The sequence below is a fragment of the Talpa occidentalis genome, unplaced genomic scaffold, assembly GCF_014898055.3.
Source record: "Talpa occidentalis isolate TD23 unplaced genomic scaffold, MPIMG_talOcc4v2.1 talOcc4.793, whole genome shotgun sequence".
In the NCBI taxonomy this organism is placed as follows: domain Eukaryota; kingdom Metazoa; phylum Chordata; class Mammalia; order Eulipotyphla; family Talpidae; genus Talpa; species Talpa occidentalis.
In genome coordinates this window covers 1-26,879 of record NW_023605187.1, presented here as the reverse complement: position 1 = coordinate 26,879, position 26,879 = coordinate 1, and the positions used below count along the sequence as shown (strand labels likewise).

General features: G+C 51.2%; 2 protein-coding genes and 1 long non-coding RNA gene across 3 annotated transcripts; 1 reads left to right on the top strand and 2 right to left on the bottom strand.

The window, feature by feature from the left end:
- Positions 1–909: 909 nt before the first annotated feature.
- Positions 910–8,230, top strand: LOC119233338 (insulin receptor-like; the record flags this gene model as incomplete). The annotated part of the gene is made up of 7 exons (XM_037495577.1): positions 910–1,014; positions 1,589–1,833; positions 2,574–2,684; positions 2,766–2,925; positions 4,756–4,885; positions 5,192–5,326; positions 7,086–8,230. Coding segments are annotated over 7 exons (1,241 nt in total), but the record flags the coding sequence as incomplete, so codon positions are not given.
- A 7,080-nt stretch (positions 8,231–15,310) lies between these two features.
- LOC119233339 (uncharacterized) lies at positions 15,311–18,068 on the bottom strand. The gene is made up of 3 exons (XR_005122379.2): positions 18,025–18,068; positions 17,382–17,537; positions 15,311–16,841 (listed from the first exon to the last, which is right to left on the bottom strand). It is a non-coding gene; the product is annotated as an uncharacterized LOC119233339 (long non-coding RNA).
- Positions 18,069–20,691: 2,623 nt separating this feature from the next.
- On the bottom strand, positions 20,692–26,744 carry LOC119233340 (zinc finger protein 558-like). Its single transcript, XM_037495578.2, is given in 4 exon segments — positions 20,692–24,628; positions 24,631–25,084; positions 25,565–25,647; positions 26,037–26,744. Coding segments are annotated over 4 exon segments (981 nt in total). The 5' UTR covers positions 26,155–26,744; the 3' UTR covers positions 20,692–24,302.
- Positions 26,745–26,879: the final 135 nt, after the last annotated feature.

Sequence of the window (26,879 nt, the reverse complement as noted above, 5' to 3'; positions counted from 1 at the left end):
TGCCCTTCCCATTGTCACAGCTACAGAGATGACACACGTCATCTGTGCTTTAAACACTTTTTTTTAAGATTTATGCACACAAGAGCGGGTACAGGCCAGAGGTGTTGGGGGTGAGAGGATTCACCCGAGACAGAGTGGGGAACAGAACAGGTAGATGGACTGAAATACACTGCTGAGGGGAGCAGCGGGCGAGACAGAAGAGGTCTGCTGCGCCATGTGGGTTGCTCCCTGGCCGGAGGGGGATCGAACTCGTGCTGCAGAGGCTGCGGACAGCTTCATAGGTTGCATCTTAACCCCCTGCACCACCTGGGAGGACCCTAAATGCTTTTTTCTATCACTTCCTCAAGCCTGCAAAACAACAGATCAGTCCAGTCTTGGTTTTCTGCCCCCTCTTCCTGTGGTGAGAATATCCCCGTTATAGCCAATCTCAAGCCTGGCCGTGGGTGACTGCGGGGTCAGGAAGAGGCAGGTCGCTCACCGTTGTCCACTGTTGCACCAGACAGACCCCAAAGCAGAGATAAACGGGCCATGTGAGAGCCTCAAGGGCTCTATTATAGTCAAATAAAGCACAATAATTAGGAGGTGATGAATTATAAGGCTCTATAATTTAATTTTGCATGATGGTTGTATTCACCCACTTGCTTGCAAATGTCCTGAAAATGAAAAGCTGTTTCTTGGGAATTGGCGTGAGTGAGGGCCGCAGAGGGCAGGCTGGGAGGCCATTAGGTGTTACGTGATGACCAGAGATTACAATTTGCAGGCTGAGTCTTAAGTGAACCTCTGACGGGCTTCACTCAAAGCATCAGTGTGTCCCTGGCCCCTCGCTGTGTCCAGCGACCATGTGGATGCCAGTGGGGTGGCTGGTCCCCTTAGAAGGCCTCCTGCTAGTGGCCCAGGGTGGTCTCTGAGGATCCCCTGCTGACACGGCTCCATTTCACTCTTCCAGGCAGCCGGATGGGCCGCTGGGACCCCTGTATGCGTCTTCAAACCCCGAGTACCTCAGTGCCAGCGATGGTGAGTTCCATCCTCCCCAGGGTGCCAGGGCCCTGCTGTGTGGGTCCCTCTGTCACCACCCTCAAGTGAAAGCAGGGGTCAGCATCCGGGACACCCAGCTGAGCCCTGGAGTCTCATGGAGCTTGCACCCCCTGCCCCTGCCCCGGGAGCAGTCAGACACTTGCTCATGTCCACAGGTGCAGTGGTGATGGCCTAGACTCCCCCTTATACAGGGTGGGGCTGTGGGCGTTGTGGCTGGTTTAATTTTCACCTGTGCCCACCCCCTTGGCAAATGCACAAACAGCTTCAGATGGGAGGGAGCATCGCCTGCGTCCTTTTGTATTGAGGGCTCCAAACCGAACAGAAAGGACGGGCTTGCAGGCTCGGCCGGAGCCTAGACCATGAGGGGCCTGTCTCCTGCTTCTGCTGTGCCCCCGCGAGGACAGGGACACGTACTGTCCTGGTCTTGGTCCAGTAACTGGCAGGGCTCCTGGATCGCAGTCACCTAATGAATGTTTGTGGGGTCTGGGTGTTGGGGGCGGGTGCTGGGGCCCCAGAACCCAGTGGGGTGGGCGTGTAGATGAGTGAGGAGCAGTGTTCCCGTGTTCTGTGTATGTGCCGGACGAGTGGGAGGTGCCGCGGGAGAAGATCGCGCTGCTGCGGGAGCTGGGCCAGGGCTCCTTCGGCATGGTGTACGAGGGCAACGCCAGGGACATCATTAAGGGCGAGGCGGAGACGCGCGTGGCGGTGAAGACGGTCAACGAGTCCGCCAGTCTTCGGGAGCGGATCGAGTTCCTCAACGAGGCCTCGGTCATGAAGGGCTTCACCTGCCACCACGTGGTGAGTGTGGCGGGCGGCCGCGCCACCCCTTCTCCGGTCCTACCTCCACCACCCCGCCTGGAGCGGGTTCTTCGCTGCCCCATTACTTTCCGGAACCTTCCAGGGCTGTCCTCTTCCTGCCTCCTTCATAACCCTGAAATCATGGTGGTTCGCTCCACCCCAGCTCCCTTTAGCCCATCCCCTCAAGTCAGCACAGGCTCTTCCTGCCCTTCTGCTCACAGCGCTCCCTGAGCATCTCTCGGGCCTCCCAGCCTTCCACCTTTGCCTCAGGCATGTTTAGGGGCCACCACTCTGTGCTTGGACCCCGCGCTGGTCTCGTGACCAGCAGATCCTCTCTCGCGGGGCCTCCAGCACAGCAGGCAGAACAGATGTAACCCAGCAGGCTACTGCCGCCTCTGCCCTGGGAGATGTCACCGGGAGCTGGGAGAGGAGGTGGGCTCAGAGGACGGGGCCCGGGCATCTTAAGGATGTAGGAAGTGAGCTGTGTGGGCATGTGAGGGGTCAGTCAACAGCCGTGCAGAGGCCTGGAGGGGGTCGGCCTCGTGAGCTCAGGGACATCACCCCTTCCTCCCCTGCCCCCAGCAAGGTGTCCACGCTGGGCTTTGAGCGGGGCAGACCAGGAACACAGGGTCACCACATTCCCCCACGACCAGGGTGCTGTGTGTGACAGGCGGGGAGGCCTGGGTGAGTGACAGTCTTCTGTGGCCCCTCATTCAGTCCCTCCCCGCGCTCCCCTACAGGTGCGCCTCCTGGGGGTGGTGTCCAAAGGCCAGCCGACCTTGGTGGTGATGGAGCTGATGGCGCACGGGGACCTGAAGAGCTACCTGCGTTCCCTGCGGCCGGAGGCTGAGGTGAGCGTCTTCCCGGCTCCCGCGGGGCCCACAACTGCGCAGGCCCCAGGGGCGCTGAGCACAGCCCTGTTCTGACTTCAGAATAACCCCGGCCGCCCCCCGCCCACCCTGCAAGAGATGATCCAGATGGCAGCGGAGATCGCAGATGGAATGGCCTACCTGAACGCCAAGAAGTTCGTGCACCGCGACCTCGCAGCGCGGAACTGCATGGTCGCCCATGACTTCACCGTCAAAATCGGAGGTTGGTCTGCCGTCCTGGCTTGAGAATGCCCCACGCTGATTTGGTTTTTGGTTTTTTTGTAAAGATTTATTTATGCATGCATGCAAGAACTGGGATGCAGGCCAGAGATGCAGGGGGTGGTGAGAGGATTCACAAGAGACAGAGTGGGGAGCAAAACAGGGGGATCCACTGAAATCCACTGCTGAGGGCAGCAGCCGGGAGACAGGAGAGGTCTGCTGCGCCATGTGGGTAGCTCCCTGGCTGAGATCAAACTCAGCCTGCAGAGGCTGCGGACAGCTTCATAGTGCTGAGATTTGAACCCTTGCACCACCAGGAAGGCCCCCACGCTGATTTTCATTTCAGGAGTTTTCTATAATCTTTTTGGATGATGTAAAGGAGCAGCGTTTGGGTTGGGGACCTGTTTTCCAACTAATTTTAATTGCATTCATTTATTCACTCATTCTTTGAATATTATTTGTGACCCCCGAACATGCAGGTCACCAAGGGGGGACCTTGGGCGCAGTGATGACCAAGTCGCCAGGATTCTCCTGCCTGCCTATGGCTTGGAGTCTTGGCACAGTAGCCACGGGCTGCGTGTGCTCATTCATGTTCAAATTAATTTGAATTAAGTAAAATAAAATATCGAGTCTGTCATTTGCACTGGACACATTTCAGGCGTTCAGTAGCTGCCTTGGGCCAGTGGCTGCCATACTGGACATGTTCACAGACAGAGGGTTCTGCTGGACAAAGCTGTTCCAGATGAACAATAGAGCAGTCACTGCTCCTGTGAACAAGACAATGAAGACTGGGAAGACAGTGCTGACGGAAGTAAGGAGTTCCGTGCTAGAGAAGAAATCCTTTCTCTGTAAGGATACCAAGCATCGAAGAGTTAGCAGTTGACCTAAGTGACAGCATCACGGTGTGGGGGTGCACGTGGCGGGCGCTGCGGTGCACGCCGAGGCTGGGGGCTGGAGGACAGTGGACGTGATGTGAATGAGATGCGTGCAGAGAGGAGCGCGAGACAGGAAGTCTGGGCGGAGAGAGGTGGTTGCCACCCCCAGGCGGGTCTTGCAGGATGTGGCGAGTCGTCCAGATGGTCTCCCCACACAGCCGGGGAAGCAGGATGCACCAGGGTTCTGTTTAATCATCAGAAAGACGTGATCTCATGTCAGCAGGGAAGAGGAAGTGACGCCCTGTATTCCCCAAAGACCTTATCCTGCCGTAGGAAGGTGGCAAGCAAGAGGGGACATGGCCCTGTTCAGTTTCTCCTGGACAGTGGGTGTCGGGGTCAGGATGGAGGGAGGGTCCTGTGGCTGGAGGTGTGGTGGGCCTGGGTGGCCAGAGTGAGGAGGAGAACAGGATGGATTCGAGGGGGCGTCACGTCACGGTGGGTGGGCAGGACTCCTCGCTGCCTTGGACATGGGGTATGAGGAAAGTGGGTGGCCAGTGAAGTCCCTAGACATGGGTTTCTGGCAGGGTACCTGGCTGACCGGTGGGGCCGCTTGCAACAAGGAGCAGCAGGCTGGCCGCAGAGAGTCAGAAGCTCAGTCTGGGAAGCCCGTGCAGCCGTGGGTGGGAAGGGACTGCTGGGAATGCGGCTCCTGAGCTGTAGGCCGAATGTCGCCTCTGCCACTTGGGGATTCCTTTTCCTTCCCTTGTAAATCGTGGCCGCCCCCCGCTCCCTGCATGAATACATTTAGAATTCATTCTCACTGGGTTTAGCCACCACCCAGGTGGGCACACCTCTGGGGCAGGTAAGTCTCCTTGAGGCTCTACAGGAGGGGGTGGTGAGGGTGGTGGGCACCGGGCAGTAGGCTGAAGGTTAAGAACATGTGAATTGTCTGTTGTTAGACTTTGGAATGACCAGAGACATCTACGAAACGGATTACTACCGGAAAGGGGGCAAGGGCCTGCTCCCCGTGCGCTGGATGGCACCGGAATCCCTGAAAGATGGGGTTTTTACCACTTCTTCCGACATGTGGTGAGTTGTGTGTGGACTGGCAGACAGAACCCTGGGCCAGAATTCCAGGCTGCTTTGCTGGCGTGACTGGCTAGAGAGGACACTTAACACTGGCCTTCCTCATGACCTCCCCATCAAGATGAAGGGACGTCCCCCTGGGATCGATGCAAGGCTGCCGTGGTGTTCTGGTTGAGGCTAATCCTATTAGTATTTCTGAATGGCAGCATAAATCATTTAATGAACTGGTCGAGCAGGTCTAGTTAACAAAGACATGATGGTTGTGTGTTTTGATGGTTTCTTGGCTCTGCTCTTGACTGTCATTGGCAGGTCCTTTGGCGTGGTCCTTTGGGAAATCACCAGCTTGGCAGAACAACCTTACCAAGGCCTGTCTAATGAGCAGGTGTTGAAGTTTGTCATGGATGGAGGGTTTCTGGATCAACCCGACAATTGTCCAGAGAGAGTGTAAGTGTGGAAGGGGGTCAGAGTGGGGAGTGTTTATTAAAAAGACTTTGTCCTTTGTATGCTTGTGTTTGCATGTCACGTCCACACGTGTGCTGGTATTGCATGCCGTGTCTGCACGCGTGCTGGTGTTTGTGTGTCGTGTCTTCTCATGCATGCTGTGCTTGCAATCATATCTCTACATGTATCCCGTATTTGCACGTCATGCTCACATGCACACGGTGCTTGCACATTGTATTTCTGCATGCACATTTGTGTTTACCTATCATGAGTACACACCAGCTTGTGTCTACATACACTGTCTTCACTGTACATGTTGCTGTATTACATATCTTTGGAAGGTCACATAAGGAACCTGGAAGCAGCTACCCTGGGAGGGGGCCGGGGACTGGAGTGGGGCACTTATGCGAAACTGTCTACTCTTTATATACCTAACATTTTGTGAGGAAACGGATATGATGCTATATGTCAATTATATCTCAATAAAAATAGAAAAATTAATCACTAAGCATAAGCATTCAAAATATTTTGTCAGGGATGTGTGTTAGATAGTCCTCCTAATTGTTTTAAATTTTAGCTATAAGACCAAATGGACAAAACACATGTGCACTCCATTAAACATGCACAAAAAATTGAAATGATGTAAATTTCCAGGAATAGGAGAATTGTCAATAAGTTGATAGATTAATAGGCGGTAGCAATGGAAATTTCAAATGATGCTTATGGAAACAGTATGTATGTAGCAAATGTCTCCAAATAGAAAAGAGGTTATTTTGAAGGATAGTTGTATGTCAGCTGTGTTTTCTCTACATCTTTGGGTGTTTTTTAACTTTCTGCATTTATTACACATAAATTCCCTTATCAGTGTTTATTAAGAAATAATCTTGCTCTCCTGAAAAATCCATGGAGCCAGACTTTTAATACTTTATTACCCCCAAAGTAAGACATCAATTAGCAAACATCATATAAAAACAAGTATGAAGCAGGATCTCTGAGAAAAGTATTTCTAAACATTGCCTCCTGAAGTTTCTTTTCTGGTCATGCCACTTAACAGCTGGCTCTTATTCTAGGACCAGAGAAATTAAATAGGCCCTAAGGTAGACTCCCACAAACTTTCTGTAAAGAGTCATACTGTAAATATTTTAAACCTTGTAGTCCTCATGGCTCTCTGGTAGCCCCTTGATTTTGTTGTGAGACTGGAAGGCAGCCAGATAAACACATAAATGAATGGGTCTGACTGTGTTAATAAAACTTTATTAACAAAAACATACAGAGGGCCACATTTGGTACATGGGCTGAAAGTCTACAGCCTCCTACCCTAGAAGAAGTTACAGGGGGAAAGGAAGAGATAAATGAAAACCATGCTCCCTGCTGCTGTCTGGTGTTTTCTTGGCTGAATCAAGTCATAGCCCCTCTGCGAGCGGGTGGGCTAAGCTGCAAGATGGCCGCTCAGAGCTGGCCTCTCGGTTCCGGCCACACAGCTGCACCGCGACGTGCAGTCATAAGTAAAATGGTGAACGATGCTCATCTTGTGGCAGCGTCAGGAGAGGCCCTTCTTGACCTGGCTGGAATGAGGCCGCTCCCTTGGGCGCTCCTCCAGACCACCTTTCAGCAACACAGTAGCTGTTTCTGCCTTAACATTGTCGGCACTTGTGGGTCCTCGCTGCTGGGAGCCTGGTCTCTGGCTTCTGTTGGACGCTAGGGCAGGGGACGGGGCTTCGTGGCCGGGCCCCCCCTCATCCCGTGTCCCTCTCTCCCGTAGCACCGACCTGATGCGCATGTGCTGGCAGTTCAACCCAAAGATGCGGCCGACCTTCCTGGAGATCGTGGACCTGCTCAAGGACGACCTGCACCCCAGCTTCCCGGAAGTTTCTTTCTTCCACAGCGAGGAGAACAAGGCGCCCGAGAGCGAGGAACTGGAGATGGAGTTTGAGGACATGGAGAGTGTCCCCCTGGACCGCTCCTCGCACTCCCAGAGAGAGGAGGCCGGGGGCCGGGACGGCGGGTCCGCGCTGGGCCTCAAGCGGAACTACGAGGAGCACATCCCCTACACCCACATGAACGGGGGCAAGAAGAACGGCCGGATTCTGACTCTGCCTCGGTCCAGTCCTTCCTAACGGTGCCTGTGGGGGGCTGGGTTCCTGTCTTCACTTTCCTCTGGATTCGAAGGCCTCTAGAAAACTCAGGATTCCCACACGACTCTGCCACAGTGTCAGACGGAGCTCAGAGATCATTACATTTCTGTTCCTCTTACGACTGAAAACATTGATTGCCAGCCTGACCAGTCGTCAGAGTATTTAACTGTGAACACAGGGGAGGGGTTTCCACAGCTGCTGTCCTTTCGGCCGTCTGGTGTCAAGCCAGGATGCTCTTTTATTTTTTTCCTAGTAGATTGAAAGAAAGCGCCTGTTTTTACAAAGATTTGTGTGCGTGTGTGCTGGTGTCTGAGCTACAGTGTAGAGCTTGTTTGTGGAACAAATATTTGAAAGAAAAAAAAAAATGCCCCCGTGGAAACCCAGGCTTGAGGGGATGAGCTGCCGGCGAGTCCCTCTCAAACAGGCTGAAGGATTTTTTTTCCCTTCACAAAATCAGTTCCTCAAATTGACCAATAGCTGCTGCTTTCATACTTTTGATAAGGATTGCAGTCCCAGCACGCCACTCACGAGTGTGTGTCTAGGCGAGACACGGCTGGTGGTGTGTGTGCGGGCGTGTGTGGGGTGCGCACAGACACGCACCTGCTTGCGCAGCATTCGTGCTGGGTGGACACGAAGGAGCTCCTGATCCCCCCGTTTCTCCTTCCTCCTCATCTGCTGGGAGACTTTACCCTCAACATATCCTTGTGTCCCACGTCTAGCCTCAGGAGTCTTTTCTCCCTTAACTTGGGTGAAAATGTTTTTTCGGGAGCTGAGGAGTAAGTAGCGTTTAGTTTGGGGTGATAGTGGGTCTTTTAAAGACCAAACAAAGCCAGGACAGAAAAAAAGGACAGGAAAAAGAAAGTACAGAGGTGACAGAGTTTTGAGAATATATTTGTGACATATTTAATTTTTTAAAAGTCTCCAGTGTCAACCTCGTAAGTTATTGACAGTTTCCTGGGACTGGGGGAGAGGGTCTTGGGATGGGGAGTGGGAGGAGACACGGTGACCTCTTTGTTTGGTCTTAAAAGCATCCCTCTTTCTGGGAATAAAGCCACGTTAGCTGCTAACTCTGACGGACGTTGTAGGCCATGCTGAGGGCGGGGGTGCGGGGCTTGGTGGATGGTTTGGCTTCTGCTTGGATGAGCTGGCAGCAGCCTACAGGTGAGTCCGGCCAGACCCAGTGTGGCTCGGAGCTTCTGTCCCCTGTGTGTGCCTTGCTCGCTTCCTCAGCTGGGTGTGCAACGCCTACAGCTTTTGGGCAAACCACAGAGTCAGATGAAGAGGGACGGACTTCAGAACACTAAGCAATATATGCAGATGCTGGGCCCCCAGGCGACCCACCAGCCTCAGAACCGGCCTCCCAGAAGCTGCTCTGCGCCAGCGACCTGAGCTGTGTCAGGTGTGGGGCTGGAGAAGAACCCTCAGGTGCTGACGACGTCGCGATTCCTAAGAGAGTAGAGTCTGGAGGAGAAACCGCTAAGGACCTTCACGCACCGGGACTTCCCTAACGCGTGAATCCACCGTTTCTTCCCTTTCGGGGGGGAAACCACAGCTGCTCAAATAAAGGACACAGTGAAGTCATTACTTGGGTTCATCCACATCATCCTCCACAGGTTATTCCTGCGTGCATTTTCGCTCAAGCTTTTGATTGTTTCCTTCTCTGAAGAGCTGTGGGCTTGAGAACAGGACAGAGGCAATGGTGACCTCAGCTTCCTCACTTCTTAAGCACACAGGTAGACACGAATCCCAGTTGCCTACTGCGATTTTATTTATATGATTTGAGAAATTATAGCATGTAAAATATTTCTGGGGCGCCTCAGTGATTGGGTACAAGAAGCAAGTATACAGAAGTTATTTTCGCCAAATTTGTTTTGTACATATTAGAGGGTCTGGATGTCAATTAGAAAAACGTAGATCTAGGTATTTTGTTGTTTCCGTAGTCAATTTGTAGTGGCTGTGTGCCACAGTAGCAGCAGTTTTCACATTTTTCTAATTAAGAAAGGTTTTCTTATATTAGGGGAAATTATTTATTTTAATATATAAAAATCACTGTAAAAATCACTTTCATAAAAAAAAAAAAAATGGAGCGCATGTAAATTTTTATCCAAGAAAAATAAACAGGTGAATGTGGGGTAATGATTTTCTTTCCAGCACAGTCTACCTCAGTGTATCATTAGGATGTGGTTTAACAATGGACATCTTTGAGACTTTCGAATCCTGCCTGGATCTCATCTGAATCGGGGAAATCTATATTAGCTGATTCTGGAATGCCAGAGACTAGGAAGAATCTCGAGGGAGGGAGTTTAGATAGACAAAGTGTGGTTTTTGTGTGAGCACAGATCCTTTTCCTGGCCGAGAAAATTCTTCTCTGAATTTAACTTCCTTTATTTTAATCCATCAGTTGACACCAAGCTCCCCAGACAAGCCCTCATCAAACAAGGCATTAGCGTGCCTGTGATGTGTGAGGCCCCAGGCCTCAGCCTCCTGCCTTTATTGGGGAGCAGATGTCTTTACTGGGGTAAAGACAGTCTCCAGTTCAGGGCCAGCACCCCACTGTCCCACTGTGTTCCCCCAAGTGGGCACCCCAAGCCCTGGGCTCTCTCTGTGCCTTCTTCCCTCTCCTTTCAGGTTGAGATCCGTTTTGGGGTGAAAAACATCACACTCGTGGCACTCCACACACAAACACCCAATACAGTGTCTCCTTTTATTTTCCAAAAAGGGGGGGGGGGGGCATGTTGAGAAATTCTGATCCCAAACCCACCAGCATGCCCGATACAGTTATCAGAACCATGTCCCTCTGTTTTGGGGTCTGGTTGATTGCAAGCCAATCCCTTCTGGCCTGGTGGGCCCTTGAGACCTTGTGTGCAGACCCGGGCAGAGCCTTGTAGTCAAGGCTTCGCCGCGTTCAGCGGCCTTGGTTGCTGCAGTAAAGCAAGCAGCGTTGGGTCACAGTTCTGCCTCCTTCCGCAGCAGATATTGTTGACTACCACCAGAATGTTCTGGAAAGGCCTGGCTGTCCAGGGGATTTGTTGTGATGAGTTACAAAAAAAAAAGCCGGCTTGAGTACTTGTGTGTGACGCTGTCTCACTGTCACGAAACCCTTTTCCTTGATGTGGCTTTGGGTGGTGTTTGCATCCCCGGAGAATCCCCACTTGCTCCCTGAACCGGGGAGCGACCTGCGTGGCATTGTTTGTCCTTGGGACTGTCCTGGGTGCTGTCCTGTTTCAAGCGAGCAGGAAGGAGAGAGGATGCAGCTCTCCAGCAGACGTTGAGCACAACTGAAAGAAAATGCACAAATGGGTGCAAGGCACTGCCCCGCAACTGGGGACCACCCCTAGCTCCCCACATTGTCCCCCATGGCGCGTGAGTGTGCAGTGGGGTGGCTTGCTCCGGCCACGGGCGCACCGCCCCGGATGCCCACGCCGGCCGTCGGGCGAGCACCACAGTCCCAATGGCAATCACTGCTCTGCTCTGTGGTGGGTGGAAGTTTGGGGTTGAATGTCTTTTGGATGCTCCTTGGTGAGTCGTGACACCTGAGGCTATTTAGAAATTAGGGCTTTGTTGGGGGCTGGGGAGGGAGGAAATGCCTTCAGAAAATCTTCCAGAATGTTCTTCAGAATATTAATTGACACCAGAGGTGAGGTTGGGAGTGCGGAGAACTTCCCAGCCTTTGTTCTTTCAAACATGGGAATAATGTAAAGGGTTCTAGGGGCTGCAACTGAAAGTGAATGTTTCTTTCCGGTCCCCTAGAAAGAGGGGAGCAATGAATTTGTGAGCTCACGGTTGCGCTCTCATACCGTTCAAGGTACAGAACCAGCCATGGGGCACATTTTTATTTGGGTGCAGGCCCTAAAAATCCTTGGTCAAAATCGCATCTTGAGCGGAGCCCTTGGTCCCCTGGAGACAGAAGGAGCGGCCTGCACGAGGGCGCGGAGCACACGTCGGGCAGGCAGCTCCGGCTGTGCCTGGGGCCTCACCCTGCCCCAGCGGACACCTCCCGCCCCTCAGCTTTGTGCCCTCACATGTGCCGTGGCTTGTGTGGAAAACAACTCTTTTCTGAAACCCACCAAAAGCTCAGTTATTTTTTGTCTGTGTTTTCCTACAAGAGCCAAGTAGTGCCATGTACAGAATATGCCTTTCTTTTGAATATCAGAATCACTTTGCATGTATAATATGGGATAATTATCTGTTTATATTAAAATTCTGAATAAATTATCTGAGAATATCTTGGTTTTGTGTGGTGTCAGGAGAGGACCTGTGAAGTGTGGGTTGTGGCTACAGCTTGGGCTGTGTGGAAGGAAACCTCCGGAAGCTGTGAGCAGCTGTTTGAGAGAAGCAAACATGCAGATGCTTCCAGACCACGAAGCAGGGGAGGACTGCCCCTACCCCCAGGGCTGACATTCCTTGCTACAGGCCCATGTGGGTGGACCTTCCACTTCAATGAACCATTGGGCTGTCAGCAAAGTCATAAATCATTTTTGCTTGAAAAACAAAGAATACATCCAGACTTTTCTGACAACCCAATATTTCCATATCATTTGATAACTGACACCCCCAAGCACCCCAGGATTCACCTCAGTCTCCCCGTGAGATCCTGGGGGGCCTGCAAGGCCCTGCTCTCTTTACACACTAAATATTTTTAATGTCCTCCTGGGAGTGCTAACCTGACCTGGCAGGCAGCCAACCAGCCGGGGGGACAACGGCTTGAAGGAAGACTGTGAAGGGCCTTCCTTGTCGGAGGCCGGGGGTGGTAAGGAAACAGGGCCCACCAGCTCCCCGTGTGACTTTGAGCAAGTCACGGGACTTCGCAGCCTTGTTTTGCTGTAGAACAAAAGCCCCCAGACCGTGTGGCTTAAAATAGCAAACATTTCTTTCTTGCAGTCCTGTGTGGTGGCTGGGTGGGAGCGCAGGCCACGGCCCACACTGTGTGAGGCCTCTGCTGGGTCTTGGGGCCCTCCGCCCTCTGGGGGGCTGGTGGGGGCTGCTCAGGGGGCAGTGGGTGTGGCAGACCCAGCGGGGAGAGAGAGCAAGCTTGAGGTACCAGTGCTTTCCAAACATCCGCTGCGTGGTGTCAAACACACATCTGCTTGTCAGAAGGTCACGTGGACAGACCCAGCATCGGGGGCTGCCTGAGAGCTTGGGTACAGGAGGTGGGAGTCCGTCCTGCAAGAATTGCCTACATGTCTGTATCGGCAGGAATGGGCACGGGGCAGGATCTTTATGACCCAAGCAGATGGGTGAAGGAGAGAGTCCTGGAGTCCTCAGTGGTTTTTCAGGCTTTATTGGGATTTTACTGGGTACACGGCAGGCAGAGGTACTGGGGGGCCAGGAGGCTGGCAGGCCTCCCAGCCCCTGGCAAGACTGCACTCTTTCTGGGCTCTCTGGCCTGCTGTTGCGTTCTCTCTGCTTCTCTTGTGGTTCTGCTGGCGTCCCGTCCCCGTGATGCCGCCCATATGAGCTCAGTCTCTCAGCCCAGGTGTACCCACTTACGCATGCCCACACCCCACTCCAGGTGCCGCCATCAGGCATGCGTTGAGGACCGCAGGGATCCATCATCCATCCTGATGGCGGGAGGGCAGAAAAGCCTGATGCTTTTTCATTTACTCTACAACATCTCCCTTGATCCTCCTTTCACTGAAGACAATAGACCCTGCTCGGCAGGACCATAGTGAGGATCAAGCGAGGTAACAGCCTTCTCATTCTCTCCAGGTCGTCCTCCCTACCCGAGTTAATGTGTTTCAGGCAACAGAATCTCTTCTTACAGTGCTAGAGAAGAAACAGCCGGGAGTTGTGAAAGTGTCAGTGGGAAGGTTTTTATTCAGGAGCTACTGCAAGAGGAGAGGGTCTGCCTAGCACTGGGTTCCGCTCCCAACACAGTGTGAAGTGGGGGTGGCTGGTCAAGGTCAGAGTCTGGGGCTGTGGATGAAAATCACTGCGGAAACGTGGGCAGGTGGGTTCTGATTAAACAGACCTAAGAGGATCCTGCTGAGGACAGGTGGGGGGCGGGTCACATACTACACACGTGAGAAACGTAACCCTTCACCTGTCACCCGTCTGTAGTGCCCGGAAGGCACCGAGCTGGTTCTCTAAGACCCGAGCAGACGGGGTGAAGGAGGAGCCTTGGAGCCCTCGGTGGCTTTTCAGGCTTTATTTGGGATTTACCTGGTGCAAGGCAGGCAGGGGTGCTGCGGGGCCGGGAGGCTGGCAGGCTTCCCAGCCCCCAGTGAGTCCTCTCTCTTCCTGGGCTCCCCGGCCTTCTCGTGGTCTCTGCCTCTCTGCTGGTGCTGCTCTTCTGGTCTGCTGTTCCCGCTTGTTCTCTGCTGGTGGTTCTGGTCCTCTCCCGGCATCCCCGCGACGCTGCTCCCATAAGCCCAGTCTCAGCCCAGGTTTACCCACCTATGTAGGCCCACACCCTATGCCAGGTGCATTTCAGGCATGCATTCAGGACCAGAGGGTTCCATCATCAACGCTGATGGCAGAGGGCAGAAAAGCCTGATATTTTACTTTTACCCAACACCGTCTTTCCCGCGTCCCCTTCACTAGTTATGCAAAACATTTCACTCCCACTCATCAGATGCGTGCACCCCCTCACCCCCCCAAGCAATCCTGACACCAGCCCGGTGCCCTGCAATGCAGCCGGGACACTGTTGCCAGAGACAGCCCCGATTCCACGGCTAAGAGCTGCCGATCCCAAGAAGCCCCGCCTTGAATTTGATCATTTGCTGGAGTGACTAACAGAGCTCAGAGGAAGACTTCTGTTCACCGGTTTATTGAAGAACAGGGTAAATGGCACAGGTGAATGGCCCGTGGGGAGGCACACAGGTCTGGAGGGTTCTACACAGGAGTTTCCGTCCCCATGGCACCCGCAAGTCCTCCAAGTCCCACACAGTGGGGGCCTCCTCAGGCAGGTATGGCCAATCATTGACTCAGTTTCCAGCCCTTCTCGCATCTCTGGAGGGTGGAGAGTGGAGCTGAAAAATCTCATAACTGTAACAACTGTCTTTCTGGCGGCCAGTCCCCACTGGGGTCAGCTTGCCGCCGGCCCGCGCCACCTCACCAGCACACATGCCCCCGGCTCAGGAAACCAACAAAGGTTCCCAGGCCCTGCCCAAGAGCCAAGGGCTGAGAGCAGCGTGTATTTCCTCTTGTCAAACTGATCGCACGGCCGAGGAGGGATGTGGTTAGATCTCAGGGCGCAGGGGTCGCTCCAAAAGACTCAGAAAGACTTTTGCCGAAACTGGAGGATGCAGGCCAGAGAATGGCAGAGGATCAGCCTCGAGGATGTCATTAAAGTCGAGTGGCTTGAAAGCCAAGCAATGACTGGATTTTCAAACTAGCAAGGCCAGGAAGCAGCCTTCCGACTCCTGTCAGAGTCTATATCCCTCATCAAGACACTAAAGGGTCTGCGAGACCAAAAGTGGGGAAGTGGCTGTGAGTTATCTCATTACAGGCCCTGGTCTGGCCTGCAGGGGCCGGTGAGGCGGCCGAGCCCCTGGGCAGTTCCTTGTTGGGTCCGGGATTCTGGACCTTCTACCCCAAGAAACTGGTATTCGATGACCTGAGAGATTGTGGCCGTTTGCTCTTTGGGAGCTTCGTCTCATGTGTTCCGTCTTTCTCACTTTTTTCCCCAGCTAGTATCTAGTTGGCTCTTTTTTTAGTTACTATTATCAGCAAGTGATCATGTTGGGGGCCTTGTGGCCAGCCCCAAGGACCTCGACTGACCCCCAGGTCGCCGCCAGGGCAGCTGGCGCGGCACGTGCTGTGAAGGCAGGCAAGGACCGCCGAGCCTCGGCAGTCGGGCGACGCTCCGAGGGCCGCGGGGGGACTTGTGCGCGAATCCCCCCACAGCAGAACTATGAAAGGTGACTGACACCATGGAAACACCACCAGGTCAGGGGGCCCCAGCAGGAGAGACATGTTTGATCACCTGCCGGGCCACGGCCACCCGGAAGAGGTGGCCCAGGACGACTGGCCGACCGCGTCCTCAGGGACCTAAAGCCAGACAACCTGCTTTTGGAAACTGACCTGAACATCAGGGTTGCAGACTTTGGCTTCAGCAACGAGTCCACCATGGGCCACAAGCTGAAGCCCTCTGGGGCAGCCTCTTCTGCCGACCCAAACTCACCAGGACCCAAAGCACAGTGGCCCCAAGCTGAGTGTGTGGAGGCTGGGGGTGGGGCACCCTCTGCAGGACGCCCACACCTGCGCCTCTCAGTGGAGGAGCCGGCCTAGAACTGCCAGGTGGGTGCTGAGCAGAACGTGCCACAGCCCTCGGCCCCAGCAGGTAAGGTCGCAAGGCTGAGCGGCATGAAGAGAATTCAGGCCTTACATCGAGACTCCCCCTGACTATGAGACCCCCTGGCGCAGAGGGGATGTTATCCATGGGCTACGGGTGGGACCAGATCCGGGATCCATTGATGGGCTGGAAGTAGCGTAACCCCTGACCCGGGCTGCAGGAGACCCATGGCGGAGACTGACCCAGCACCATAAAGCACCCCTTCCGCTGATGCCGCCGACTGTGGGTCCTTCCCCAGCCTCCACAGCTCGGCCTGGGATCTTGTCCACTAAAGAGGGTTTCATTGAGCTGACCATTCCAGTCTTCGCTGTGTTTTGCAAGTCAGAAAGTCAGAGGCCAGGAGAGGACCGAGAGTCAGGTAGAAGGCCAGCAGCACAGCCAATATGCCCTCGAGGTCCCCGGCCTGGAGACAGGGACAGCCCCTGGCAGAGCCTCAAACGTGGCTTCGGGGCCTCCTCTGAGCACAGCTTCCCCATCGGTGCTGGAGCCCACAGAGGAACAGCTGCCCCCAGGGTGTGCCCTACAAAGGAGTTGCCCTCTGTGCTGGGAAATCAGTGGTGTGACCCCAGCCTCTTTCTCTGGCAACAGCCAGGACTGGTAGGGCGGGGGCGGCTCCTCAACTTTGCAAGAGCAGCAGGTGCTCAGGAATGGGTGACGCTAATGACAGCTCACAAGGTGGACAGCTGGGCAGGGGTAAAATCAAAGACTGTGGGGAGGTCATTTTGAAAGGAGAACAGGAAGAGTCTGAGCCCGAAGGGCCAAGCACATGATGCAGGAGATCACCCGGGCTGGGCCCAAGCAGCCCCAGGCGGGCTCAGCCGGAACAGGCTGTGCGGGCACGTGGCGGCCCGGCGGCCCGGGGCTGTGTCCCGGGCAGGACAGATGCGCAGACGGCTGAGGGGTCTCTGCATGGGATTCAAATCAAGGGGGCACCCAGCACCTCCGTGGCATTCAGTGGCATTCAGTGACGGGTGAGGCAAGGAGGTCAGGAGCTGCCGGGAGCTGGACGAAGCTCCGGAGAGGGTCCTTTCTCCCCCGCTGCACGTCTCTCTTCGTCTTTCATTTCTGTCAGGGAGGGGGGCTGGCCCTGGAGAAATAAACACAGAAGGACACAAAACTTAAAGGGAACGACTTAACTGTATTTTCTGAGTTGCTTTGAATGCCGGCTTGTAGGAGGTGAGCACTGGGCAGTTCTAGAGAACACGGGAGCGCTACCACTTTCCACCGGCTCCCACAGTGACAGCAGGTAGCAGCAGCGCTTCCTACAGGCCGAGGCCTCTCCGTGCCATTTCACCTCCTTTCAGCCACAAACTCACTGCGAGCAGATGGGGATGCCCAGCAGGGCCTGCAGGCTGGCAGAGCCAGCAGGAGCCCCGCCCTCTGCCATCTCCCTGGCTCCCCTGGTGCAGGAGAGCTTCCGGATCTGGACTGGAGAGGGGGGTCCAGCGGGATGCTCCTCCATTCCTCTCCTGCCTCATGTCAAAATCTTGTGACCTAAGGGCCTCCCTGGTGGCTCAGTACGGAGATAACTTAAGTAAAAATGGAAAAGCCACACACAATCCATGAAAATTGATGCTAGATTTTTACCCCAAAAATATGAAAACACGGATGAAAGATTTATGCACACCTTTGTTCATAGCAGCATTATCCACAGCAACGTAAGTGCCCAGCAGCAGATGACTGCAGAAAGAAATTATGGAATTTGTTCAATTGGATGCTCAGTTATTTGAAAAGATGAAATTTTGCCTTTTGGGACAAAATAGATGATCTTGAGTTGATTATGCTGCAAGAAATAAGTCAGAAAGACAAGTAACAGATGGCTTGGCCTCCATGCGGAGTGTGAGTAACCGAAGCACAGAGAGTAATGCTCGGACCCTGGAAACAACGCTGGTCGCAGAGGGACAGCGAGGAAAGAGAAGGGGCTGCTGGAAAGGGGGCCGTCCCTGCCGCGGGGGTTGTAGTGGTGAGTGTGACGCTTGTGCACGTACAGGCGTGACGGCGGACCCCCAAATTCACACACAATGTGTAAGCAACAATGACAAAGGGGTGCAGTCCAGGGAAAGCGCAGCCCGAAGGCGCCTCTGCGGCCCCTGAGGGCTGGGGACGAGGCGCGGCCTGGGCTGGGGAGGCCGGAGGCCCAGGGGGGCGGCAGCCGCGGGCGGGCTCCGCAGCGGGGCGGGGGCGCGCGGGGCGGGCGGGTCTCGAGGAGGGGCTCAGTGACATCATTTCTTTCGAAAGCAGCTAAAAGATTGAGAGAACTTAACCCTGACCTTCATGTGAACCGCGCTGGAGACCCGGGGGGCGGCGCGGCGGCGGCGCGGGGGCTGGGGCTGGGCTCCCGCGGGCGAGGCGGGCGCAGGCGGCGGGGCGCGACCGGCGCCCCCGACGCGCGCAGGCCCCGACCCGCGGCCGCCTGCCCGGCCGGCGCGGCCTCCCGCGGCGCTGCCTCTCTCCGCGCTCACAGCGGGCGGCAGCGCGAGGCCGGCGAGGGGCGGCGCCCCCAGTCCAGGGGCGCGGGGCCCGGAGGGCCCGGAGGGTCCGGAGGCGCCCCCGGCGGCCCGAAGGGGGGGCCCGGAGCGGGCTTGCGGCCGCGCTTCCGTTTTAACCGGTAAGTTCACGCTTTCCAGGCCCGCGCACTCGGCGAGCGTTCCACGGAGCAACGGCCGAGCCCTCTGCGCCTGCAGCCTGGGGTCCCCCGCACCCCCAGGCCCCCCAGGAGGCGTGCCCTCAGAGCGGACGCTGGGCGTGGCGTGCCGTGACGGGGGCGTGGCGTGCGGCGACGGGGGCGTGCCATGCCGTGGTGGGGGCGTGGCTGTGGTTGGGGCGTGGCGTGCCGTGACGGGGCGTGGCTTAGGCGGCGGGGGCGTGGCGCCAGCGACGGGGCGTGGCTTCAGTGGCGGGGGCGTGGCTGTAGGGCAGGGCCCGGTGGGGGCCGGGGGACCTGCGAGAGGTGCTGGGACTCTGGCTGGTCTGCGACCGTCCAACCTGGACACAGGTCGTGCCACTCGTATCTCGCGGGCCCGGGCCAGTCGCTGGCGACTTCGGGGCGGGGTTTGGGCGGACCCCTGCTCTGCGGGGCCGGCGAGGCGGTTTCGGGGACACAGGACTGCAGTCGTCGGGGCGCCTGGTCCGCCGAGAGAACTGCTGGCCTCTCGTGTGGGTTCTGCGCCTGCCCAAAGGGGAATGATTCGGGGGAGGGAGGTGAAGGTTGGCAAACAGGCCGCCTGCAACTCGCCTTTGCCCCGCGTTGACGGCAGGACTCCCTGCCCACCCCCTGGCGCTGGGCCCTTGCGAATGGCCTGTCGGTCTCTTAAGAGCATCGTGTACTCCAGGTCCAGGAAGCTACTTGCTTTCCGAAGCTCTTTGAAAATCGGATATCCCAGAAACTTACTGTTTTGCCGGCTGCCCTCCACATGCTCCACTCAAAGTGTGCTATTTAGTCAGCTTCTGTTGCTTCTACGGCTAAAAATTGTGCGCATGACTTGCCAGGGCTTCTATGTCACCTGCCTTGTGGGGTGAGTTGGGAGAGCTCTAATTCTGAAGATCAAATTAATTTTAAAAGCATTTTATTTTGAAAAAGTTTTGACTTACATGAAAGTGTAACACTATCCAGGGTTGCAAAACTGTATCCAGGTTGCAAAACTGTACAGTCAATATTCATTTATATTTACTTAAATTTTGTCTCCTCATGATCTTCATTCCTTCATTCCTTCATTTTTGTCTCCTCATGATCTTCATTCTTGTGTCTTCATGTGGCAATGGGTCAGTTTCCCTCAGCCTGAAAATTATCCTTCGTTTTTCTTGAAGTATAGTTCTGGATTGATTTTTTTTCAGTTTTTTTTTTTTTTTAAATCCTGTCAGAATACTTTCTGCATTTCAAGGAATTTTTGTTGCTGTTTTTCATAGAATTTTGGGCTGCCAGATTTTTTTTTTTTCATGAAACCCTCTAGAGATATTGTCTTCTTCCTTCCATAGTTTCTTTCAAAAAGTTCCTAGTATCACGTTGCTCTTTTGAAAGCAATTGTCCTTTTTCTTTGGTTGCTCTGAAGCCTTGCAGTGTCTTTCATTTTTTACAATTTGTGCACACATCCTCCATTTCCTTTAACATATTCCTAACTTCTCTGAGGTTCTTGTTTGCTAATTCCAATATCCAGAGTCCCTGGGCCCACTCCTATTGACCTACGTGGTCAGAGCAGAGAACACTTTCCTGTCTAGCTCTTTTTATCTTGTGTGCTCAATCTCGTTAATCCTTACGGAGGTTCTGAACTATGTCACCTTCCTCTGAATCTTTGGTTGTTATGGCAGGCAGTTATAAAATTAATAAATAGAATATATACCTTGAGTACAACAAATATATGTACCAATATATAACACTTCCATCCTATGAGGGCTAGATTTTAGATTCTGTGAGGAGCAGATCTCTCAGTTTTGTACTCTAGATGTAGTCCTTATTCTTAGTATTCTGTATTTGCTCTCAGGGCTTGACTTTCTAGGGTTTGAATAGGAGCCTAGCTGTTAAATATATATATATATATATATATAAACAAGGTCACTCCACTTCAGGAGAGCCCAAAAACCAATCTCTGAAATTTCTGCCCAGCTCCTCAGCTTGCAGGAGCTATTCTAAGCACAGCTGAGGTGCTTTTTAGGGATCTGAGAACTTTAAAGCAGATTTGGGGGGCTACTTGTCAATCCTTATTTTCTATTAGAAGATCCTCTGGAGATTTTTCAGGGGCAGGATGTCTTTTCTCTACGGAGCCCTGAAATCAACTATTTACCCAAAAAGCCTTTTTCATCCTTTTAGGATAGTATTTTAGAAACAAGACCTGGGTGACAGGTATTCTCTATGCTACTGCAAAGTCCCAGCTCCTAATCCTCCTGAGCTGACAGGTCTTGGAAATACACTAATGTGCACTACCCTGTGATTACCAACCCCCGCCCCCCCCGCCCCCATCGATCCCTACATGCATCCGGCCATCAAAGAGCATCAATTCATTCCGATAACTCCAATTCCAACCCAACACCAGTGTTCATTCTAGACTTCTCTTGTTTATAATATCTCTTTGACGGTGAGAAACTGGTACTCAATATTGATACTATATATACTTCTCGGCCCTCCCATACATCTATCAGAATTGCTAATCCATACCATTATGAGAAACAGTAGTTTGACCTAGAATAAAGGATTCATGGACAGTTCTTTTTGTGTTGGGCCTTATAGTATCTGACCAAAACAGTTTTCCAAAGTAAACTGGTTTCCTCCATTGAGGCTATGTTACTCATATATAACAGTTAGGTTCCCTTGCTAAAGCTTGCATCCCATCTTGTATTTCCTCTGCTACCTGATTAATTTCTATTTAGCCTCCAGTAATATTCATGCCTTTGGCATACAGTTCTATAGATTTCTGCAAGGTTAGAGTTGTGTATCCATCAACCCATCAACAACCTTGATAGAACAATTCCATCAGTCCCAGATTCTTTTGTGCTGCCTCGGTGTAGTTGTCTTTCTTTCTCCTTTTCCCTAAAAACCATCCATTTGCTGTTCTTCCCTAGTTTTGCCTTTTGCAGAATGTCATACAATAGAATCAGGCAATAAATGGCATTTTTTCCCTCTCATTTCTGTAACAAAATGTTTCAAATTGAGATAACTTACAGTGCAGCACACACATCTAAGGAGACAGCTAGTGCATTCTGACAAATGTACACACCTATGTGATCTACACTTCTTTCAGTGTATAGAACATTTCCACACCCCATCAAGTTCCTTCATGTCCCTTCTCAGTCAATTCCTGCTTTTGCTTAAGTTTATGGGCACATTATAGCCAAAAATTAGAGAATACATTTTTTAAACTTTAAAAAAAAAAGATTTATTTATTTACACAAGAGCTGGGGTACGGGCCAGAGGTGCGGGAGGGTGAGAGGATTCACCAGAGACAGAGCAGGGTGCAGAACAGGCAGAAGGACCGAAATACACTGCTGAGGGGAGCAATGGGCGAGACAGGAGAGGTCTGCCTCGCCATGTGGGAATCTCCCTGGCCAGCCGGGAATCGAACCCGCGCTGCAGAAGCCATGGACAGCTTCACAGTGCTGCGCTCAGTCCGCTGCGCCACCAGGGAGTCCCAGAGAATGGGCATGAAGCATTTGTTAAACTTGACCTACTAAAATCAGCAGCCTACATTTCACATTCAGCTGGACATTAACAGAGCATCACCTCAAAACCACCCAAAATTTAACAATTTTGGCTTCAACCAGCGGTTACTCTTAAATCCAAAAGAGAAGTCAAAGGCTCAGCAGACCAGAGCCAGCACTGCCAGTCAGAGGCTTTTGGAGTGCCTGTATCATGGTGGTGGTCGGCAGTTACACTGTGGTTTTATCACGATTAAAAGATAGCTCTTCCAAATTAGGCACAGTATACTTCCAATAAAAAGAATGGGCAAGATGAACAGGATGCAGGCAAAGGAGGCAAGCCAGATGGCGTTTCCTCCAGTGATGACCAGCAAAGTCGGACATCTCAGGGTTTCAGGCCAATCTCACAGATTATTTTCAGTATTGCTCTCTGACAACATGAACATTTTTTCCTTTTAGTAAATAAACGGGAGAATGGACATTGGGAAAGAAACTAAAAATAACTGCCATTGCAGGAGAGATAAACAACATCATAAAGTCCATTTACTTGACAAAAATGCCATTGTATTAGAAAAAAGGTATGTAGTGGGGCCTCCCTGGTGGCCTACAGGTTAAGTCTCAGTGCTACCCCCATAGTGGCCTGAGTTCGATCCCCTACCAGGGAGCTGACCCACAAGGCAGGGCAGACTTCTCCTGTCTCACCCGCTGCTCTCCTCAGCAGTGTATTTCAGTAGATCTGCCTGTTCTGCTCCCCACTCTGTCTCTGGTGAATCCTCTTACCCCCTGGACCTCTGGCCTACACCCCAGTTCTTATATGCATAAATAAAAATAAATCTTTAATAAAAAAAGAAAAAGGCATACAGCAAATAAAGTCTAATTTCCACCATGAGACTAAATCAACTCAGAAGGTTCAGAAATACATTTTTTTACTATACATATTAATATTTTAGGGTAAATGACAATATATACAAAACCATGGGACATAATTTATGGTTTATTTTAGTGTACAGTTATAAATGCTTATACTAAAACAAAAAGACTTAAAATTCAGGAGTGGCCCAGCCAAAGGATGGGACAGTGACAAACGGAACCCCCACTCAGAACACTTTTGACTCTATAGGACTTGGCGTCCACGCAACGAAGAGCTGAGAAATCGCCACAGTGATTCCATCCCTAGGGCTCCCCTTGTGTGAGTCCTCACATTTCAACAAATACAGGAATCACTGGGACTTCCCAGTGAGAATGCACTGACAGGTCGTGCATCCAGGGAGAATCTATTTCCCTAGTGTTAAGAGGTATCCCTCGAGGCATTCTTCTTTCTTTATAGTCACGCATTTCTTCGCAGTGAGTACTCACAGGTTCCCAAGAATGTGGAAAAATGGAAATCTTTCCAATACTGATCACAAGTAATGGGGATTTTTCCTCCAGAATAAATCTTCCCAGCTCTTGAAATTTGAGGAAACATCCAAGGTTTTCCCACAGTGATGACCTTCAGAGTTTCTCACCATCTTCCGCTCAGGAATATAAATGCTTGATGCTGCAGGGTTTCCTGCGTTCCTCAGGCTTCCTCCGGAGTGGCTTCCTCATGTGTTTTCTAAGGGCTGAGTGTCCCTAAAAGCTTTTGCATTCTGATGATAGTCCGTTTTCCCCTTAGCGTGTTGTCACATGACTCCCTAGAGAGGTCACTGACATTTTCCTACAGCCACCATGTTCCCCATGTTTCTCACAATATACAACCTGTGCTGCACATCTGGGCGAGCTCGAGCTGAAAGCTTACCAGATTGTTCTCACGAGGTTTTTCTCCAGAGTGGATTCAGATGAGTTTCTGATGCCACTTCACTCTGAATACACCAAAGGTCTTTTATAATTCCACGGCAAGCGTCCTGTGGTTTCCAGTGATCTCTTTGTGTACACATAATCTGTGCAGGCTCCCCCACATTTTATCAAGATAGGTCTGTGAGACCAGTAAGTATGGCATAAGTGACAGCAAGTCTTCCTGACATATTAGCTCTCCCTCACACCAAATGATTTTGTGGGAACCTGCTGCTGTGTCATACAGCTACTTAGGCCTATGGAGAGTTCCACCTGGTGAAGAAATGAAGGTTCCTTGCCAACAATAGGGACTAAGAGACCCCAGTGAACAATTCTGGAAGTAGACTCTTCTGCAGTAAAAACTCAGATTGTAGCTCCTGTGACATCTTGAATGCATCCTCATGAGATATCCTGAGCCAGAACTACACAGATGTTTCCAAATTCCTGACTTAGATAAGTTGTGAGATAATATCAATGAATGCTGTTGTTTGATGAAACAATGATGTTTTGGAGGAAAATTTATTACGCAGCAACAGAGTTCACACATCAATGGTGAGTTACAAGCTGTCTGGAAATAAGAAGTCAGTGAATGCTATTCCAGTGACTATATTCATATCCACCTATTATGTATTCTCTTGTGCACTGAAAGGTAAGAGTTAGTGGTGAATGATTTTCCACACTGATTACATTCATAGGGTTTTTCTCCAGTGTGTGTTCTCACATGTTTCTTAACAGCTGAGAGATTATTAAAAGCCTTCCCACAATTACTGCACTCATAGGGTTTCTCTCCAGTATGAATTCTCTTGTGCACAGTGAGAGAAAAGCTACTGCTAAAGGATTTTCCGCACTGATTACACTCGTAGGGTTTTTCTCCAGTGTGAGTTCTCATATGCTGAGTCAGATATGAGCTCTTCCTAAAGGTCTTTCCACAATCGGGCATTCGTAAGGTTTCTCTCCTGTGTGAATGCTATTGTGTCCAGTCAGGGAGGACCTCGTGCTGAAGGCCTTCCCACACTGATTACATTCGTGGTGATTCTCTCGTGTATGAATTCTCTTGTGGCTTTTGAGGTTACAACTAGTGCGGAAGACGTGAAAACACTGGTTACATTCGTAAGGCTTTTCCCCAGTGTGAATTCTCACATGCAGTCGCAGAGAGGAGGGGTCGTTGAAGGCTTTCCCACAGTCGTTGCATTCATAGGGTTTCTCCCCATTATGTATTCTCTTATGGATCGTCAGGTAAGACCTACTGCTGAAGGACTTTCCACACTGGTTACAGTCATAGGGTTTTTCTCCAGTGTGAATTCTCTTGTGCTGAGTAAGGTTAGATTTTGTGCTGAAGACTTTAAAACACTGATTACATTCATTGAGTTTCACTCCAAGGTGATTCCTTTCCTGTTGATTAAGAAAGCAATATAACTATAATTTGTAAAATTTTAACATTTAAAGCTATCTCATACATTCTCTACCAGAATTCTGTTCCATTATTATAATTGATGCCTTGATTATTTTCAGTACCTGTGCATGCTTTCTACTCAGCTTGATCACTTATAAATTTAAAAAGATAAAAGACGCTTTGCCACAAGTCCTTATCATAGTCACAGAGCATTTTCTGAACATTTAAAATCACTTCATGTTTCAAACATAAACTCAATATCTGAGTCACATCTAAGGAAATATTTACTTGTGGAAACACCTTTAATGTCTATTTTTCCTCCAAATTTACAGTAGTTTCACAGTATCTCTCCAGAAACACTATTTTCTCATGTGCAAATGATACTTCTCTTTAATGTATATCTTGATTACTTTGTGGCTTTTCTAACTTAAGGAATTTTCCTACTGTGAAAACCTAGAAATCACCCAGTTGAGTCTTACCGCTTTCACACCATTAGAGTGTTCTTTTCTCAAAACATGCTTCTTAGGAGTCAGCCATTGGGCTTTAATTACAGTGTCCAAATCTGAAACAAATTGAAAGTAAATGTAAGTGGATGGAGAAAAATATAGTGAAGTGCACACATGAGTAAAGGCAAAACTCTGAGGGATTAGGTTTTTTTAGGAGGAACTTTGCAATGCAAAGAAGCTCAATACACACATGTAGGTACTATAAAATGACCCTGAGACAATTAACATTGATCAGAGGTTTGCAAAAGAACTAACAGGAATGCAAAGTTGAACTGGACAAAGAGCACAGCATATGCAGGACTTAAGTTCATACCAAATGTTCTTGGCCATCTGTGTAAAAAAAGGGACATTTTTGCCCAATCCACCTTTCCTCAGTAACACTCTCCAGCACCAGGACTCGCTGGCAGCAGCCAGTCCTCACATGGACTGTGGCTGCAGTGCTCACCTGGATGTGCGCCTGGGAGAGCTTCTCGCTCCTCTGCCGGCATCTTGCCCTCCTGTTCCCACTGGGAGAGCAGACTGGGTTTATCAACACGACACCCTAATTCATGGAGAAAAGACATATGTTTGGTGCAATCGTGCAGGTGACCAGCAACTGCATTAAACTGGAGCCAACAATTCTGCAGATGGGGAAGTATGATTTTTACAGCTGTGGAATAACTACACCTAGATTTTAGTGGACATATTCATTCTCAAAGAACAAAAAACACAAGTATCCTCACAAAACATCCAGGTGACAGGGCATAAAGAGTTTCAAGTCCCATGGCCAAGTTTAAACACGTACTTCAGAAGTCCTAAAGCTTTAACCATGGAGAATACAAAGCTGAGGTAAAGAAAAGACAATCATTTCATTGGGAAGGCAACAGATAAAACATCCATGAGGATAGACATGCCTATCTCATTTATCACTGTCTGACTAAACCCAGCACAGATCAGGAACAGAAGTGCTTATGAAAGAGTTCTGAAGGCCTCCATATATACAGAGCATTTTAGTAACAAAACAAAACAAAAACCCTCCACAGTACACATTCCTCTCAATTGCACATGGAACTTTTTCAAGACTAAACCCTATATATTGGGACAAGTCACAATAAATCTATAGATTGAAATCATATCAGGCATCTTTTTTGATCACAAGTTTAGGCAGAATCTGGAAACCAACCACAGAAAGCTAGAAAAAAATTTTAGAAATATGTGGACACTAAACAACATGCTATTAAAAACATCAGGTCAACATGGAAATCAAAAGGAAATTAAAAAAAAAAAACACATGGAGAAAATGAAAATA